General features: G+C 40.3%; 1 protein-coding gene across 1 annotated transcript in view; it reads right to left on the minus strand.

The window, feature by feature from the left end:
- Positions 1-872, minus strand: part of antxr2a (ANTXR cell adhesion molecule 2a) — a 61,890-nt gene extending 61,018 nt beyond the window's left edge. The window contains exon 1 of the mRNA XM_064296656.1: positions 295-872. Coding sequence (XP_064152726.1) covers positions 295-437 — 143 coding nt within the window. The 5' untranslated portion in view covers positions 438-872. The remainder of the gene's footprint in view (positions 1-294) is intronic.
- Between the last annotated feature and the right edge of the window lie 19,084 nt (positions 873-19,956).

The following is a 19,956-nucleotide window of genomic DNA, read 5'->3' on the forward strand; positions in this document are numbered from 1 at the left end:
ATGTAGGCTACAACTTAGTTAACCTTCTGGCTGCCAAAACTCTAACACACCTCAATTAACTTCTTATACCGTACTAATTATGAGAAAGAAAATGTACAGCTTAGCTAACGTAATAGTATGCAACGGTGATGACCATAATAAAAATATCTAGCTAACCCGTGAAAAATATAGACAACAGTTGAGTTGCTCGTTAGCCAGCTTCTCTTCACTGGTCATAAGATTGCTATGTGAATCTTCCATGATAGCTGTCGTTTAAACAGATGTAGCAGAACAGCATCTGGAATGTATACGTACCTGTCTAATACGAAATAAAGATCAAATGCCCCGTGACACGACGCTTCCTCAGCCGTGCAAAATGATGCAAAGATTAAAGTAAGAAGTACAAATGCTGTCACTAAGGTCCAGTGTTTCTGTTCGTTCGTCCTTTTTTCGTTCATGACGGTCACACAACTCGAGAAATCGCTAGTAGCCTAAACAACAAAAAGTTATGATACAAACTCTGATGGAAGACGAGAAAGCTCTTCAGTTAAACCGAATAACGACAAAGCATAAACGCAGACTAAGTATGCATCCCAAAGTTTCCTGCAATAAGTTAAGGCAAAACAAAAAAAAAGTTTGCTTCCTGCGAAATAGGAAATCAGAGCGCTGACGTCAACATTAATTTCTTCACTCCGTTTATTCACGTTGACTGTTACCTAAACTAGTGTAGCAATATTCCTGTTTTGTTTATGTGGCTCGATCGTACTAAAAATCCAGGCAAACCCATGGGACCTGAAACGTGAACTTGAACCTTTTTATTGTAACGAGCATGCGCCAGCAGCAAACAGATGTGCAGTTTTGGAGTCCCTCAAAGTCGTCCTGCAGCCTGGAGCGCACACCCAACAGCTGCAGCATCTTTGAAATGTAAATCCAAGTGTCAGTCGCCCCACTCCCCCGCACGAACAATAACGTTTTAAATGAAAATATTCATATCCACTACCACACATCCTGAATGTACACAATTATAACTGAAATTAGTAATGAAGATTTTCTTCTATGCCTCCAGTTCCATGTCAAAACCTTTTCGTTTTACCTGTTACGTAGAAATCGAGACAAGGTTTACAGCAATACCTAGGCGAGAGCCACCATAAATGTAACAGTTTTGGGATTTTACTCATTTAACCTAGCTTTATGAAATGTTACTGAAAACAGCTTTAACATGTCAGTGGTCATAAGCCGTTTCAATTAGGATACATTCATAATCAATCCAGGTACAATTAAAACAAAAATGCATGCAATCCGATGTTACATTCATACCACCTAGTCTAATCTGAAACCCTCTCCGTGACCTTCCTGGGTACCAACCCTCTAGTTTTCCATTTAGATGGCATTCTATAAATATATAGGCTAACAGTAAAAAAGAAAAAGAAAAAAAGCACGTTGTTTGTTATAACAACTCAGGCGGAATAACTGTAACAGCTGTTACATTTAAACAGATGAGGACATCATGTTTAGCTATGATAGGCCTACACACTTAATGATGCGTGAATTTATTTATTGTAAATAAAAATAAAGCCGTGTAGGCTACCCGAAAATTACTCCCCGAACGGCTTTTTAGTCTACTTAGCTAGCTCAAAAACAGTTTTTTGGAATTTTTTCCCGACAATGCTCTGTTACTTTGGGAAGTGATAGAAGGCTGAATTTCACATAGACAAACCTTTTTTTAAATAATTTTTAATAATAATCTCTTGAAATTGCCTGAAATTGAATTCCAAGCTCCTTATATGGCATTTTAGGGGCGTAAATGTATGCTAATCACAAGTTCTGTGAGCGCACTTTTCATTTACAATTGACTGGTATTCATCAGCATATGCATGTGGATACGAAATACAAGCTGTGTCCACGAGCGTTTGATAAATCTGATACCGCATACATTTACTAACGGTTTTACGAAAATATTGATGAATGAGGCCCAATGTTTCTACGGTGGGAACAGGGAAAATATCCGATTTAAGTGGGCCTAGTGTAGGTGCTGAATACAATGATGTGGCCAACTTAATTTCTTCGTTAGGCCTATGTGTTGGAAAGGCTGTTTGTTAGGCTTATTTGAAATGTTAGCGAAACATGGGCAGTTGCTCTTTGACAAACTGAAACTCACAAATCGTAGCTATAAGGCCCACAACCACACCCAAAAACTGACAACTTAGGGTTTGTGGTCTCTGCTTGCACTGTTAACCACATATTTGTAGACTGTTGACAGGGGCACTTGCAGTAGGCTATTCAGATCTTGGAGTGTCAGACGGTGACCTCAAACTTAACTGAACCATACAGAACTGGGATTGGACATTTAATTTAGTACATGCAAGCTCCTGTTCATGTTACCACAATTTAAAGCAAATATAATGTACAATAATACATTTTCTCTACAGGTCCCTCAATGATTGTGTTTGTTTTGCAGAGGATTACTCATTTCAGCCATTATCATGTACTGAATCTACCTGCAGCCATTTTGCACCAGAACACTCATGGCATATCAACTGGGGTGAAGTGGATGGAATTTCTTTTGGCAGATAAACTGGGGAATAATTAGATGGCCAGATTTAGAGAGCCAGTTTGGGAATTTTGCCAGGACACCAGGGAACCCGCTACTCTTTGGAATAAGTGCCATGGATTGATTACAATGAGCCAGGACCTCTGTTCAAAAAGAAAGGAAGAAAAAAAACAACTAAATCTTCCTAACAAAATGTTATGACATTGAGCCTTGTTTGTCTGATTTGTTTTACTAATAATTTCACTGATTCAAATGTAAAACTAAATAAGTGCCATGCGATGTTTATTAATTCATGTATTTTGTTTAGTTAAAATAGTCACACATGCAATGCACAGTAATGCTTGTTTCATCTGTAGTCCTTTAGACTATTGATTAAGGTTGTCATACATAGTCAACTTGCCAGTTAACCTAAAATCATTTACAACAGAAGGCTGCACTATTGCTATCAAGCAAAAAGTCATGTGCTTTTCAGTGTTTACTCCACAAGTCTTTATTAAGCCTGTTGTCTTTTCCTATAAATAAAGCATGGATATTCAGAACATTAACAATATTCAATACAATATAACATAATGTGACCTGCAAGTGACTATTATTTTTTTGTAAATATATACAGTTCCAGTTTCAATACTTGATTACAATATTTTGCCTGTTCCTCATAAAAGTTAGGCAGACGCGCAATATCTCCATGAACAGTATTTTGCATGAAATTGTTTAGTCTGGCAACTTAAAGAACAGGAAGAGAGTGTAGATATCTAGGCCATGTGTGTGACAGTTGAAATAAGCCATTGGTGCTTTTTGATATAGTTCTAACATGCTCTATGGAATGTGTATATATTTAATGCACTTGGAAGGATATGGAAATAGTGTTTAACCTTTCCCTTTTCACTGTGGTGGGTAACCTACTCATGCTTATGTGTTGCATTGCCCTTTTAGCTGTCATCCCATTGACAACAATACAATTCTTGCTGCTTCTTGAAAAGCAAGATTTATTTTTTCACAAAATGCAAAATGCTTTTGTATGATCAAAGTCATACACTTACACTGGCATTTGTAACTGTGGCAAGAGATTGATTTGAGATTGTTCTGTGTGCTTGTTTCATCTACAAACATTACGAATGTAAATTACAGGCATACTGTGTATTGAAGCCATGGTGACTACACCAATAGAGAAAACCTGGATGGTATAAGGGGGGAAAAAAAGAAGGGAACATGTTTGCATAGACACATCAAGTAGCTTTAAATAAATAAATACCATCTATTTTGTGCTGGCACACTCAAAACACTATCCCAATGGTTAATATTCAAGTACTTACAGTTTTTTGTTTATTTTAAGAAAACTTTAAATTAATTAAGTCGTCCAATCTGATGATAATCTCAGATGGTAGCCCATTGGGAGATGTGGCTTGCTAATTCCTTTAATAGGATAAATCAGATATTAATAACAATTTTAGTAGCTGCTACAATGCATCCCCAGAGATTTAAGCAGTGAAACAATATGAGTGTAGCCAGTAGAATGGAGTGGGGAAGGCAGCCCACACCTGCACAACTCCTGGCTGCCATAAAGAAATGGCACCTTATAGTGATAAGTAGTGGTCAACAAAAAATTGAAAATAGATAGCCTAGTTTAAATTAATAATGCCATCTGTGACCTACAAGATGGCTCAGGATTCTGCTCTCGCCAATGACGCTGGATAGTCAGAACCCCGTGACTGCCAGGATACAGATAGGTGGAGATGGATGGACAATCTGTGAAGCAAGTGATGGGACATGTAAGCGTTAAAATGTAACATTGCAGTTTGAATGACAAGGAATGTTGATATTCTACAAAATAAGTAGAAGTTACATAATTACAGAGAGTGATTTCTAGTGTCGTTTACTGAATATATTTATAGTTATTCATTTTTCTGTTCAATTCAGTAATGGTGCCGATGATAGCTGAATTATGAAACATTTGCCTTTTTCTTGCTTTTTTCACTTATTCACTTGAGCACTATATGCACAAGTTGAAAAATAAGTTATTTATTTATATGACTTGTTATTTTTGCAGTGTTTGTTTGCAGTGCAGATGGCATTTTTGTTTTGCTTGTGAAGTTACTTGTTTTGTATTGTTTACAAAATGTACATCTTATTAACAATTTGCTATGAATGGAGTCGTAAGCTGAATTAGGCTGATACAATACACAGTATACAGAGCCAAAGGAAGAAAGCAGGGAGGTCTACATGGATTCAGGGGCTGTACAGATTGCTATTGCTACAGGCTTTGTTGGTACTGGTGGTCCAGATGTCAGTAAGCTTAATTAACAATCCAGGGAGGCCAAGGTCATAATAATTCCTCCAAATGTGCCTGAGTGATTTCTCCCTCTATTGGCCAGTATTGGTTGACAGTCCTAAGTATGTCACTGTTTGCAGATGGTCTTTGTCAATACCCGACTAAGTTCTGGAGAACGAAACATTAGTCACCATGGGATGTGATTACGTCATGTGAAGTTTTGCACGATGCAGCATACAACGTGTGGGAGTTTTGTTTTCTTATGTTTGTAGAAGGGAAAAGGCAGCCAGTATGACTGTATTTGTAATAACACATTGCATTGCCACTCTCCTGTGGTACTCGGTTGTTGATGTTTTTGTTGTTGTTTTAATATAATATCGATTATATAGCTCTCTATCTCTCTCTCTTTCTCTCACTCTCTCTTTCTTAATATGAAACATAAATATGTAAATATGTTGGTGAATAGCTTTAAATGGCATATTAGTTATGTCAGTGGTAGTCTGGAGTAGCAGCAGCATAGAAACCAAAACACAGTTCATAAAATAAAATATTAAACTTAAATTTTACGGTGAAATAAATAAAAGTGTTGAAAATTGGATCTGGTTTTCATTTCTACTTGCTTCACCACCGGCTAAAATGTTGCATTAAAAACATCAAACCTTATCAAATTTGAAATTTTCAGTAAACAAGAATGCATGGATACAATTATCAAGTGGATCAAAAAAAGAATGAAATTTTAATTAATGTGAAGGAATATGTAAATGTTTTGGCATACCTCTTCATTGCTCTACACGATGTGCCCTACTACACAATTTGAATGGCATGGCTATTGTTAACCTAGAATATTCATATCCAATTCCTTTGATGATCTGATTATAGTTATTTATTTGAAAACGCATTGGATTGAGAATAAGTTCTATTTCACCTATTTGTCATGCACTTTTAAGTTATGCTGATAATTAAAAGTGACAGTTAAAACGGCACAGCTAATGGTGAAAAGCACTGAGGTGATAAAACTCATTAAGACATAAACCCATGACAAAAATAAAAAGATTTTATAACAATAAATAGGTTCCAAACAATAGGAAAGTTAAGTGGTAACCACAGCCGTGAGGATAGCAGAAAAGAAGAAGCAGGTCAAACATTTTTCCTCAACAAAGCTCCGCATAAGAGTCCTTGAAATTTTACTTTGGAATTTATCTATTTTATGCATCTGTTCAAACGCCAAGGGGATTGTTTAATGTTGTCCTTGATTTGGCAGTGAGGGAATAAATAAATGACGTGCCTGGACTCAGGTCAACCAGTGAAATCAGCAGTAGGCAGTATAGAGCTGTTGCTTTGTTGCAGTGAACGGTCAAGTCATATACTGGTGTATAATGGTATTAGCTCCCCAAAAGAGTTTGGATAGACCTAAATATCTTGCTAAATGTGCAGGCTATCTTACCCAGTTTGCAAATATATATATTTCCATTCATTTTGGTTGTTGCCAAATTTTCCAATCTGTACTTGTGAAAACCCACTTTCATTTATTCATTTATGGAGTCAAAATAAAGGGGCAATATTTTTGGACTCCAGGCCTAGGAGATGCAAGATAACACTTTTGAAAGCTAGTTAGATAGTGACAGCCACATTAATTTAATCTTGATTTCATTAAGAGAAACTTTCCCTTTCAAATGAAATTTGGGAACTGTCTTCCAGTATAAGTTTGTCTGTGTTCTCAGTGACAGCATGCGCTTTATAATTAAAGAATTAAGAATCGTTTGATTAATCTGTCCTGAGAGTTCTATTCAGTTTTCACATAGGAACATGTTTCGCATTGACACGATGTCAGTGGTAGGGCTTAATTGGATAACAAATAAGTCGGTATTAATAGATTTTCAAATGCAGGCTCTAAACAGGTGACGAAGCCACTTCAAAGTCCTTTTTTTTTTTTTACATAATATGATGAAGCAAAACCAACTATTAAGTAACAGGGAAAGGGAATTTAACTATATATATAGCCTACTGCATATATCGATACAGCTGAGAGAATCAAAAGTGATTAATGTCAAAGAATACCCAAATACCCAAGTCCCAAGTTCCCACTGACGGCGCAGGAGTGAGGGTAATGGTGACTGCACAAAGTATGGCAACGTGAGCTTTGTTATTAACCATTTGCTGGCGTGGAAAGCCATTAGACTCCTTTTTATGGCATTAGATCACTTGTTTCAAAATAAGTGAAGAAGGGAAGACGAAAACATCCAATTGAGCTTGAAATCACCAAGAACACACTGTTGTATTCTATAAACCGACCACTTGGCAACCCCAGATGAATTATTGTACAGAATTAGACAACCCGCGCAAAAGCTCGCGGTTAGCCAGAGCTCCTTCAATGACACGTTGAATAAGGGTGCGCGAGCATCCTCCTGAATGGGCGCCTCGAATCTAACTCAAACCCCCACGTCGACTCTCATCACTCTCCACCCCGCGCGGCGGTAGCAGTGATAATCTAGGCTGAATGGAGTTAATTGTTGCTGTTGCCGAGCCTGTCGATTTAATGAGAGTGGTCCGCGGAGCCCCTGCTCTCTCCCCCACCCACCCACCCCACTCCGCCCCCGCAAACGTACCAGAACGGGCCTGGTGGAAATCGAAGCGGACAGGGCTAGGTTGGCGAAGACCGACCTGCGAAGAAGACTCAATCAGAACGTTAAGCGCGGCTCTCCTTTGACTGGTGAGTGACGGCCGCAGCCCACCGCCCGCATGGCGAGAGAGTGAAGGCTAAGACGTCACGCCCCGCTTGAGCTTTCAACGGGTTGTTTTACATGGACACTTGCCCACCCATTCAAACAGTGCCAAGAATACAAATGCGCTGTATTTAAACAAAGTTGGCCGTATCTATTTATGTACAGTTAGTGCCATAAAAGTAACTGTAAACAAGGGAAGTAGACGTATGACTTTCTTTCAAAAAACAAATACTGTAAAAGCTATAGGTTTTTAAATTAATGTAAAGGTAATAACCTTAGAGGTTCATGTGTACCTTTAACTTAAAAAATAGAAATTCAATTGAATATTTCAAATGTGTAAAGTCCACTTCATCAATTTATTTCACCAATAAATTGTTAAATCAGTAGCAGTATTAAAAAGCAGAGAGAAATGTACCTTGTCTGATGTCTTCTGTTATTCAATTATCAGATTATACTTAGAGGAGCAGCCATGGAGAATGCTATTGCCCTGAATGGAAACACAGCTTAAAAGAAAGCTTGTGCACAACAATGTAACAGTGCCTAGCATACGAGTAGATATTTGCTGGGAAATGCTGGTGGCTGTAACAGCAGTGCAGATGATGAATTGCGCAGAGCAGTAAAATGAGTGTGCAGCGCGAAACCTATCCGAGGGGCATGATGCTCTGTCTTTCTAAAATATTTCCTTCCGGCATCAATTTGAATATGTCATGTGCTGAGGATGTGATTCTTTGTGCATGTGGGTGTTTGTTTCCCTGGATCCTGTTTCTTCTCTCTATTTGCTTGCCTGACAAGCAGCCTTGCGCTGGCACCTCTGTCCATCAAACGGCACCTGCTCCCCCTGATTGTTTGCTCAACTTCCTGTCCGGAGCTGTATAGATTACTGTCAGTGTTGTTCTCCCACCACCTTTGTTTTTCTCAACGAAATGTCTCAGAGGCCCAATAAGCGAGTTTGCGTGTACTCACGTATGCGCGCACACACACACACACACACACGCACACACTGAGCCACACATGCACACCCACATACAGAGGCACACATGCATATACAAACACCCACACACTCATACACGCACACATGCACACACACACACACTCTCACACACGCATTAACACAAGCACATATACACACACACACACACACATGCACATGTATGCACACGCGCGCGCACACACACACACACAAAGACAGGCAGACTCCAGTCATTATCCCAGGCAAGCTGAAGTTAAATCAGACTATAATATATTTTCAATTGCTGTTGCTTCCCATTCCCTACCGTTGGGCGCTAAATGTTGACGTGTGCTGATTGGGCAGAGGCATAGCTTTGCAGCTTGGAGATTGTTATGCACAGTCCAGTCCCTGGGGGGGAAACAGGCACTTTCAAAGCAGGAAATGCACGAGTCGTATCGTTACTTAATGCGCAACAAATAATCCGGTAACTATCAGCCCCCCCCCCCCCACTCCTTCCCCACGCCTCGCCACCGCCAATATTGCCCTGAGCGCTTTGCCGAAGCTGTGGACGACCGCTGTGTTTAGCCCTCATCTTCGAAATGCTCACAGAACCCATCAAGGGAGACGTCTGCGCATCTTTTCCCAAGCAACAACTTGCGACTATACGCAAGCTCGCTTCGACTGCATTTCAGCACGAGCAGTACAGGCGTTTTGTTGGTTCAGTGTTCCGTTCGTTTGTTCACACATTTGCCTGGCGTGTTTGTTCACGGCAAACACGACACACGGCGAAGATGTGAGCTAAGACCCAGCAGCATGCAGCGCTAACCCAGAACTTGCTATGCAATCAGGTATGCAGATTACAATGGACTAATCAGCGCAGCTTGACTTTGGATGTGTTTGTGTGCTATGCAAGGACACCATGGCTTCCCTCCCCAGAGCCTTAGCATCTGAAAGATCTATCATGGCTTACTGTCACCCTGCAAAAACATATATGTAGCTTACTCCACTTCCACCTGTATGAAGTACAACAGAACCATTCTCCAGGATGTACACCAGACAATACATTTGAAGTGGAAATTTAAGCTGAGCCAACAAAAGCCAAACATACATATATGAGGATGTTTAATGTAAATTCATGTATCATGAAAGGCATGAATATTATCAAATATATCAGCATATATTGAGAATGTTTCCTTCTCTGCTTACTAGACAATATGCTATCCCTGGTTACTAGATAACATGCTAAATGGGTACACAGCAAAATACTCTAAAAGAGTGATAGTAATTTAGAGTTACTCTATCAGAGTTGAGTGGAGTATGTTCCATGAAGGCTGTATGGAACTGCAGTCAGCATACAGCGAAATACGTGCACCGTCGCCTGACAAGGACAGAACTGCGTCCCGAATCAGGGGGGAGATTTATTTTAATAGATTTACCTAAGTAGCCGCTCGTGACTTTGCGCGCGGAATGCCCCCTCACTCAACTTGACAAGCTTGCCTCTCAGCATTTACGCGGGAGTCGCGAAGCGTCAACAGCGCATGACAAACTCGGCCGACGGAGAGACCCGCACGCCTCTCTCCTTCAGCTCCCCTGACAGCTGCCACTTTCAGCGCGGAGCGCACGTGCCCACGGACCGCACGTCGTCATCAACTTTGTGATCTCCGCGTTTTCGATCTCTCTCAGGTTTGGAGGGAATTAAGATTTCATGGAGGTGAAGGCACCCTGTCACAGCCAACGAACAACAAGGAGTAATTTTGCCTGGATTTTAGAGACTGTTTCAGACCCCGTGTATTTTGGTGCAGAGGTAGAGACAGGTGTAAAACACGAGCATACACTTTGATCGCTGTAGAAATTGTTCTTGAATCTGAATGTGATTTCACGTTCTAATTTCCACTGTGATGGAAAGCAACTATATGAGTTTTTTTTCCCATTGCTACTTGTGTGGACTGAATGAGCGGGGTTCAAGATGTTGAAATGAAACGCTGTATCAATTCTCTGAAATGTGTTGGCCTCGGCTGCTCTCTGTTATGACTGATTTGCTTCTCATCTTTGTAGTGTAATTTAATAAACAGAAGCTGGTATTCAGGCAATATTTTCCCTATGTATGCAATGTTATGAAAATACGGTATAAGGTCTGTACGTACTGTTTATAATATCCATTTTGTTTGTAAGTATTAGGCAATCTGCTAGCTGACCCAAATGGTGGCAAGATTTTTAATTAGTGCCACAGTTTATAAATTCACCCTTGTTGGTTGTAAATTATTGTTTTACAACGTGCAAAAATAAAATGTCCCCTTTCACATTATAGGCACTTTTCACTCTTTTACTTTGTTTTCTGATTTCACGTTTTATTAATTGGTATATGTGGCAGGGCTCAGTTTGTGGGAGAGGTTCGGGGCAGTCTGAGGAACACGCCTACTGGTTAAGTAGGCACACGCACCTGGAGTGCATCAGTAATTAATCCAGGTATTTAAAGTGTGCTTTCTTCCCAGTAGGTGTCTGTGACTGAGAAAGAAGCGAACAGAGACATGTGCCAGCATGAGAAGAGGCTGGAAAGTGTCACAGTTTCATTATTTTGTCTTTGTTATTTTAGTTTGTTGTTTCTTTCTTATTTTTACCCTGATCCTGTGAGGGTGAAGGGCCAAGCTGTTTGTTGTTTGTATTAGACTGGATTCTCTCAAATTTCAAATTCAAATTCAAAATGCTTTATTGGCATGAAATACACTTGTACTTATTGCCAAAGCGTGCACATAGAAACAGGAATAGGAAACATGAAATACAAACAACATTGTGGAAACGACAACAATGCAATAAACAGTGTGGCAATGGCCACTCTCTCTTGCTCTAAAGTGTGTAAATAAAAACCGGAATATTTCCGGATTCACGTATCTCCCTGTGTCCAACTCTTCTGTTCAGAAAGGGGTGTGTCGCGGTGTGTGACAGTATAATTGTCTGATATTTCTGTTCTTGTATGTACAGAAAGGTAAGCAAGATCTCCATGGCTTCCCACAACCTTTACGTATACATTAAATACACCAATCTTTAATGGGGAATGTTTGTAAACAATTCACATCAGGTGCACTATAAAAAAGTCTTGCACACTTTTAAAGTACACTGAAAGTAGTGTACTGTGTACCACGTGTTTAAAAACTTGATCAGAGAAAATGGTGACAGAATGGTGGAATTCAGGTAAATGCAAGTGCTATCTTCAATTCATGTACAGGTGTGCCACCGGGGATATTGGGCCCCAACACCGCCGCACCTTACCGCCTGTCCACATACGTTTTTCATACTCATTTTGGTATCACTGAACTCATCAACCTGATGAAGAGAATAAACACAATTAAAGTTGAGTCAAAGTTAAGGAGTCCCCAGTGCAGTATCACTTTCCCTACTTTACTTTTGAATTAGAAATGCAGTGTTACTTTTTCCTTGCTTATAAAACATATAGATTAGCAGTTGCCAAAAATTTTGCTCACAAAAAATGTGTGAACAAAAGTAAATGTAACACTTGCTTAAATTTCTCATTTAAGGTTATGTACAAAAGTTCTTTGCAGACAGACTTTGAACTTGGGCCTGTTTACCATATGGTTCTGCAACAAGGTGTATATCAGCATTCAAAACTGCATTTCCTGAACTTCCACAGCAGTGTAACCAGTTTCTTTGATCAAATCCAGACTAAGCAAGATCAGAGCATGGTGAAGTGGCTTGTGGGATAGTGCATGCTAAGTTAAGGGAAGTAAGGACATCGAAAGTTTTGTCTTACAACAGTCTCACTGGGTTGTTCCCCAAACGATGAATATCACTATTTGAGTTGGTCATTTATGGTGTTACAACATTTCCTGTGAAGAAAATAACAGTGTAGCATGTTAACGGATTCCCCACTGTATAACAATCTTTTTTGAACTTTTGGGGTAATAAATTGAAAAAAGCTTCTTCTTCTTTACTAATTGTTGTACAATCTGGTTTGTGAAATGTAGTTCTTTTGCAGCCCTCCATTCTTCTCGGTTGTAACTTCATAAGGGGCCCAAAGTAACATACTTTTCCTTCTTGTTCTTTGAGTGAACTTTTAATGGGCGACACGAGTACAGCTCACGCGTTGGGTTTTCTGAGATGAACATAAGAGGTCGGGATGGATGATGGGTAATGTCCTACCAGATTCCACACTGTAACTGCACTGCCCTGTGGGCCAACCTCGTAATTTACGAGGATTCCCTAATGTAATATTAAAGAGCTCTGACAGTAATGAGTGTATTTTTGAAGGCCGAGGCATTAAATGGACACGCGTACGATACCAGTAAACTCTTGGCCAATCTTGGCGATATTCCGCCGGACTTTGAGCCGCGGAGATCAAACTTCAACCCCTGTTAGGCTAACCCGAGGCGCCACACGCGTGGGACTGAGGGACCGGACAGAGCGTTCCGTGAGAAGTTTCATTGGGCCGAGAGACGGGCCGACGGCAGGCGCTCGAACTCAAGTCTCGTACGCGGGATCGGCGACAGGGACGTTCGCCGCTCGCCCGCGAGAGCGTTTCATCGGCTCGTCCAACCTTTTCCGAGTTAGGCACAATGAAGCCCTCCTTGAGGCCAAATGTGTGGAACCAATTAGAGTTGAGGCTGTGGGCCGGTGACAGTCCTGGGAAGATTCCCGCTCTCACTTTCTTCACGTTATCAGGGCGGTGTTCGGACCGCGTTAGACAAGTGAACCGGATGGCTCTGCGGTTATGTCCGGTCTGAAATATTTTAAAATGAAGCAAAGGGGGAACAGCAGCGTGAATCATGACCGGTCAAGCTTGTTATGGAAGAGTAGGGAAAGGGAGAGATAATACGCTGTGAGTTGAATCTGAAATCGCTGCTTTAATACATGGTGAGAGACCATGATATTGCCAATAACATGGAAATAATGAGCTCGGTCCACGGTGCAGATGATCTCCTTGAGAACAAAAGTCCAAGTACTCAGGGTCTACGAGGCATGTTATCAAAATGAACAGAGACCTTCCTTCATTTTCTCACCTCTCTGAATATTCTGAACCCACAGTTCAGCGTTTTTAAATTGTCCTAAAATAATCACATTAGCTAGTGCTCATGAGATTTGGCTCTGAAGTGCGTGCAATCCCATGATTCCACTCTGCCATGGTGGCACTTCCATTGTGGACAAATCCTAGAAGGTACAGGAGCCCACATTCTTTGTGCAGTCTCCAGCTATAACACTTCTTTGAGGTGATGATAAAAAGCGCTGCTTCTTGTGGACTGTCTTCCTGCATTTGTGTGCTGTCCAGCTACCCAAGAAGGGTGAGACCTTGATTAATATATATTTAGTTTGTATTTCTACAGTAAGAGTAGTATCGCTATTGCTTTGGCTTGGCCAATTGCCATTTTCTTTGAACTTTCATTCTCAGCTATGATGGCTTCAAAAGACCTCCCAAAATAGAGTGTACATTAAAGAGCTCTCTTACCAAACCCATATATACATAACATAGAGAAGTATTGTTCTGAGTGTTTTCGACAAATCATGAGTTGTCTTTAAAACAGTAGTTATTGTGTGAACATCAGTAATTATCTGGTGTGAAATAAATATGTGGAATCCAAGTTAAGAACTTTATGTTTCCCAAAAAGATTATTTTTACTTCAAGTTTGGGTTATGTACTATACTTTAGTCATCACAGATTGAGGTTCTGGATTCAATAAACCTTTGTCTTTAACTTTGGCTTACAAATAAATGGAAGTGTTAGTTTTTTCTTCACACAAACTTTAGTGATTTCCACAGTCACCAAAATTAACTGGCCAAACTGCGATTTATTAAAAAAAAGAGCATTTATTTGGATGTCAAATTTAAGGGCGAGTGTTGATTAAATACAGGCCAAGTCCTCAAGACCAAAGATTTCATCAGACATCAAGAAAAAACAGAAGATTGAATAAAAACAAAAAAAACTAAATGTAAACAAATTGGCATTCAGACTGTGTCATTTCCCCCGAACCTGGACATCCCTTTGTTTTTTTGTTTTTTTTTCTTCTTCCCTTTCCTTTTTTTCTGAAATGAAACTTTGATGAACTTTCAGAGCGGAGTGCCCCCCTGAGGCGGAGAGGAATGCGTGCGGTCGGGGCGCTCCGCCGCAGACGGGCAGCTGCGCGCCGGCGGTCCTCACAAACACTGCGTGTGTTCAGGGGGACCCGGGAGTCCGGGGCCTCGCTTTGATTTGCATTTCGGTGGCTGTCCCGGGCCGGCGAGGTGACTGAGGTGACGAGGCAGTGCTGACAGCTCTCCTCAAGGCATTCCACTCCTCCTGTCATCTCCTCCTCCCCTCCGACATCAAAACACACCCCCTCCCCCCAAAAAAATAAAAAAACTCCCATACGCAAAAGAAACATTTGTTTAAAAATGCAAAAATGGCTTCTCTCATGATGGCTGCTTGATTTTTTTATTTTTTCTATGAAAACCAATGTATGGTACATCTTTGCATTGCAATACAGCAGCATTTTACACAGATGAATGATCTGAACATAAGTAATTAAACAACAACACAAACATTTATAACAATAATAAGGAGAGGAAGAAGACTGAATGTTACCATACATTTTTCCAAGATTTAATTATTCAAACTATCATGGGCTATCATTGATGTTGCCTTGCAAAACGTAACATGTATTATTGCTCATATAGCACATCACTGAACAGAGTTTATCAGTTTATTACATATTGATTATAGAAGTAAGAAGTGCCTGGATTGCTCTTTGGTCTTCATTCCATGATGGGAAACGGGAAATACAGAATCTTATGGAAGTCCATCCAAGCCTACCTCCTAACCCCAATAAATTAAAATACATTGAAATGGATTTGTTTGGATTTTAATGCCAGTGCTTTAAATGAGACATCCAAGCTAATTGCTTGTCTGAATTGAGGTGGTGAGGCCCCCATGTGCCTCTTGAAAATATGAAAATATTTTTTTTACAAAAAACCAGGTACTATCTGCCAATTAAGACAACAAAAAGCGGCTTATTTGCATTGGACACAATTTCACAATAAAGCAAGGTCAAAGCTGTGTTTATGTCTACCGACCGGCTTTTCATTTCGACACAAAGGCGCTCTACAAAGCGCGATTGGCGGTCTGATTGGAATCGCCGCGGCGACCCGGGCTCGGCAGCCAATCTAATTCTGCCGACCGTGAGTCGACACCAAGTTTCATTTCCACTTCAGCGTGGAGGGGCAAAATGAAAGCAGGCCACCGCCGTTGGCCCGGGCAGAAACAAAATGGCGGGGAGTTACAGAGGGAGCGCAGTCTGAGGCCCAAATCCCTTTCATCTCACCGAAATCTTCACTTTTGCATCCTGCGCCTCCTCTTGATCGTACACCGGCAAGTGTGGAGGGACATCAGCGTAGCCGTCAGAGGCATCGAAGCGCTTTTCCACAGCCCTCGCTGTGTTTTTGGCAGTTGCAACTGACCATCATGCGCCTCGGTGCCAGTTTTTGTGAATACTGGCACATATGCCAGCTGAAGTGCCATATGCCATACAGAATATTTTTTGGCTGTTGCATCCATTTGTATAATCGCTGGACGCGGTATAAAAAGTGGCTCATTATTAATTTATTCCTTCCTTTCCTTCTCGCAGAAGAAGCGTCTGAGACAGACGCGACGCGGCCTGTCGATTTAAGGTGCGGCGGACGTATTAGAGGAGAACGACCCGGCGAAGGCGTTTGCAAGATGCGGAGGGTGTGGTTATGCAAACGAGGTCGAGCGTACACAGGTATCGGGGCTGTCCGTGAAGAGGGAGAAAGGAGGGGAAGCTGGATCCTTTCAGACACGCATATACATTCACTCACACAAATACACACATACACATGTACATGCAAATACATACCCAAATACATGCACACACATACAGGAACACACAAACATATGTGCACTCAGATACATACTCGGACAAAGACACACACACACACACACACACACACACACACTCAGACACACGCACAAACATATACACAGACTCTTAGACACAAACACGCACACACACACACACACCTACACACACACATACACGCACTTACACACACACACACACACACGCACATACATACACACACACATGCACTCACACACAGGCACGCTCACTTCCTCTCCTCCTCCACTCACGGCAGTCTCTGGTTCAGGCTCTCTCTTTCCTTATCTCTTCTGCCCTCCATTGGAAAGACTAAGCAAAGTCTGCAGCAGCTAAGAGTGAGCTCTTCTCTCACTCACACACACACCTCCCAGCCCGCTGCAGATGTCCCGGGCTTGCCTCGACCCTCTCTGTGTCCCCCATCGCCCTCTCTGTGTCCCCCATCACTGCCTGGAGGACCCACACACAAAATCACACCATAAAAAAAATATCGCCTCAGAAACAACCGTCCCTCCGCACAGAGGAGCACGCTTGTCTTGACTGTGAGTGTTTCACAAGTCAAAACTGAAAGCAATTACACGTGCATTTAAATTATACAGTGGCTCAAGCTGTTCTTGGGTTCTTTTTCTTATGTTCTGTTGAGGTGGAAAGAAAATCTACAGAGCTCTATCCTTAATCTACCCCATAACTAATAGTCCTTCAAAAATAAATTAAATTATTGATATATTAGCACTGGAATTATTAAATGTATTGAATATGAATATTTAAAAAGAGGAGACTGCAAGAAAGTATTTTAGATTCAGTTGCCAGTCAGTTATGACGACCACATTGTTTCATTATCCAAATTTTTGAATGTTGGTATTCATTTTTTGCGGGGAAGGGAAACGGTTTGCTTTGTTTGGAGTGCAGCAAATGCTCTAGTGTTAATGCATTTGCAGGATGAGAGCATGTCGCTGCAAATCTATCTAACAAGCCTCTCAGTGCAATGTATGCATTCAGAGGAATCAGACATACATCGCAATGAGGCACAATGCTGTTTTTTCAGGAAATCTGGCGACAAAATCACACTGTATTTCCACTAACAAACATATGCATAATGCATAACCGGTATTTTGAAAGATGTTTATTTAACCGTAGCAAACATGTCGCTTTTCATGTGTGGTGTATTTAGCACCAGTCAAGACCATTACAGGTTTAAAATACACCAGACCTCCTTTATCCTCATCCTAATACCCGTTGTAATTATGAAGAGCAGTATATGATTTCCTTCGTAATCTCCGAGATAGAAATCACTGTAATACTGGTGCAACATTCAAATAGATCTGTCCCAGTTGGAACTGACGGATCCTGATTGTTCCATCACTTGACGCTGTACTTAGGAACAGCGATGCCTGTGTCTGAGATAGATAACGGAAAACCCTTTATCTATCTGTTGTGAGTAAACACAGAGCACCTAAGTATCCGCGCAATAGACGAGGCTTTAATCCACAAACAGCTTAAAATAAAATACAAAAATCTTTTTTTCATTACTTTCCCAGGGATTACGCGATGACAAATTGCTATTTTGCGACAGCCAAACTGGCCTCCTTACAATGGTACTGCAACAACAAAAGGCAAATATTGCAGATATGCAATATTTAAATATGCAGTACATAAACATGCGAGCCTAATAAATATGTGGCATTTATTCGTTATATTTTATCGTCCGTCTTCACCGCTCTGTAATTGCCAGTATAAAATATTAACCTCAGAGAGGGCAATTAGCCTATCAGGTCAGGCCACACAAAAAAAATATGTCTGTACTCTGGCCATGGCATGCTGTTTTTAACAAAACAGTCGAGGGTAGACAGGAGAGCAGCAGGCGTTTTTAAAACACTGGTATTAACATGGCCATTTGTTGTAAAACAATGAGAGGGGCATCCATTCTGTCCATCCAGCCTCTCTGACTGCTACCCAGAGCCACAGTTAGGGGCGAAGCAGATGGCATCTGATTGGGCGAGCTCTGCGGTTTTAATTCTGGGTACTGTATGGAAAAGGTCCTTATCATGCTTGGATGGGCAAGAGAGGAACAGGAGGAGATTTACTGCTAAGAGCCCTGTAAATCTTTTTACATTGCAGCTCGCAAAACAGAGAAAATCAACTTTACGCAAAAAAATAAAAGCCCTTATCATCTGCGATTCTTATTGCGCCCGGTTGCACAAAAGCTAGTTAAATTTCTTTGTGTTTTTTCCTGTGCTGTCACATACAGGCTATCGGAATAAATGTGATATTTCCATAATCATAATAAATATATTTATTCTAGTTTATACACTTTTTTTTTTTTTACAATATAAATTTCAACAAAAAATGATTAATGAAAAACAACACACTTCTGTGAATGATATTATTCTATTTTGCTCCAAACAACATGATTTTGAATTTCTGTCTTTTCCACTGCAATGCCCAACTGACACTTGAACTCGCTATTTTATAATTCACTGTAGAGATCACATAAATTAGAAAGGAAAATTAATAACATGCACTGTGATGAAAGCCAGCTCCCCTTGTTCAGGCCACCTAATCACAAGAGAGAAAACAACAACAATATTTAACAGCAAGTGATTAATAGTTCAGTAACCTGAATAAATAGATTGTTGCATAAATCCAACATCTGTACTCAAGCATTGGAGTTCATATGGGAAGCAATCTAATCCATGCATAATAAATATGGTTTGCTATTACAGAACAGTGGTTACAGTAGTTACAGCAGCAGCACAAAGATGTTTGGTGATTAAAGAAATAAAGAATTTATCAGTTGAGTAAATATGAGTTGGTGCTGATTATTAAGTTAAATCGAATGTGGGTTTACACTGCTGAGGAAAGCCAGTAGACCTGGACTTTAGGAGAAAAAAATGAGAGAAAATCATGTTCTTGTTTTGCTTATTCATGTTCAAAGCCATTTATATATTGTAAACATATCGCAGATGTATTTGACAAATACGTTTTACATTTGATCACAAAAAAAAGGTTCTGATGTTAAATATGTGCAGGCTCAGCATGCATATCTGTACGGGTTCCTTAGAGCAAATGATTGTGATGTTACATTTTAAAGCATTATATCACTTGAAACACTTACAAATACAAAGGCTTACTTAAGGAAAGGAAATGCATTTGGGTTCAGTGAATAACAGCCAAATTACTAAAGTGGTTATGTGATATCGAACACAAGCTGTGGTAACTCTCCTGCCACTGCAAACAAGTAGCCAATTAGCTGTAGAGTTAACATTATTTTGTGAATAACATAAGTCGATTGTTGTCTGATCTAATTAACACAGGCTGACAATAAACATAACCACAGGGCAACATCGTTACTACACCGTTTTGTGCATTCCTATAATATAGTTTTTGGAATTACAACCCTGACCCTGAGTCAAAACAATTTGGATGGCAATACAAAACAAGATGTAATTGTGTTTTATTTATGAGTTTTAATAATGCTGTTGAAATTATAAATTGTTTGGACACACTAATATTTACTTGGCTTGGCAGATGTGTATTTGTAACAGAACATTAATGATACATAACAAAGATAGAAGTGGAACAACTGTGGCAAAATGATAATATGCTGC

The sequence above is a fragment of the Anguilla rostrata genome, chromosome 10 (assembly GCF_018555375.3).
Source record: "Anguilla rostrata isolate EN2019 chromosome 10, ASM1855537v3, whole genome shotgun sequence".
In the NCBI taxonomy this organism is placed as follows: domain Eukaryota; kingdom Metazoa; phylum Chordata; class Actinopteri; order Anguilliformes; family Anguillidae; genus Anguilla; species Anguilla rostrata.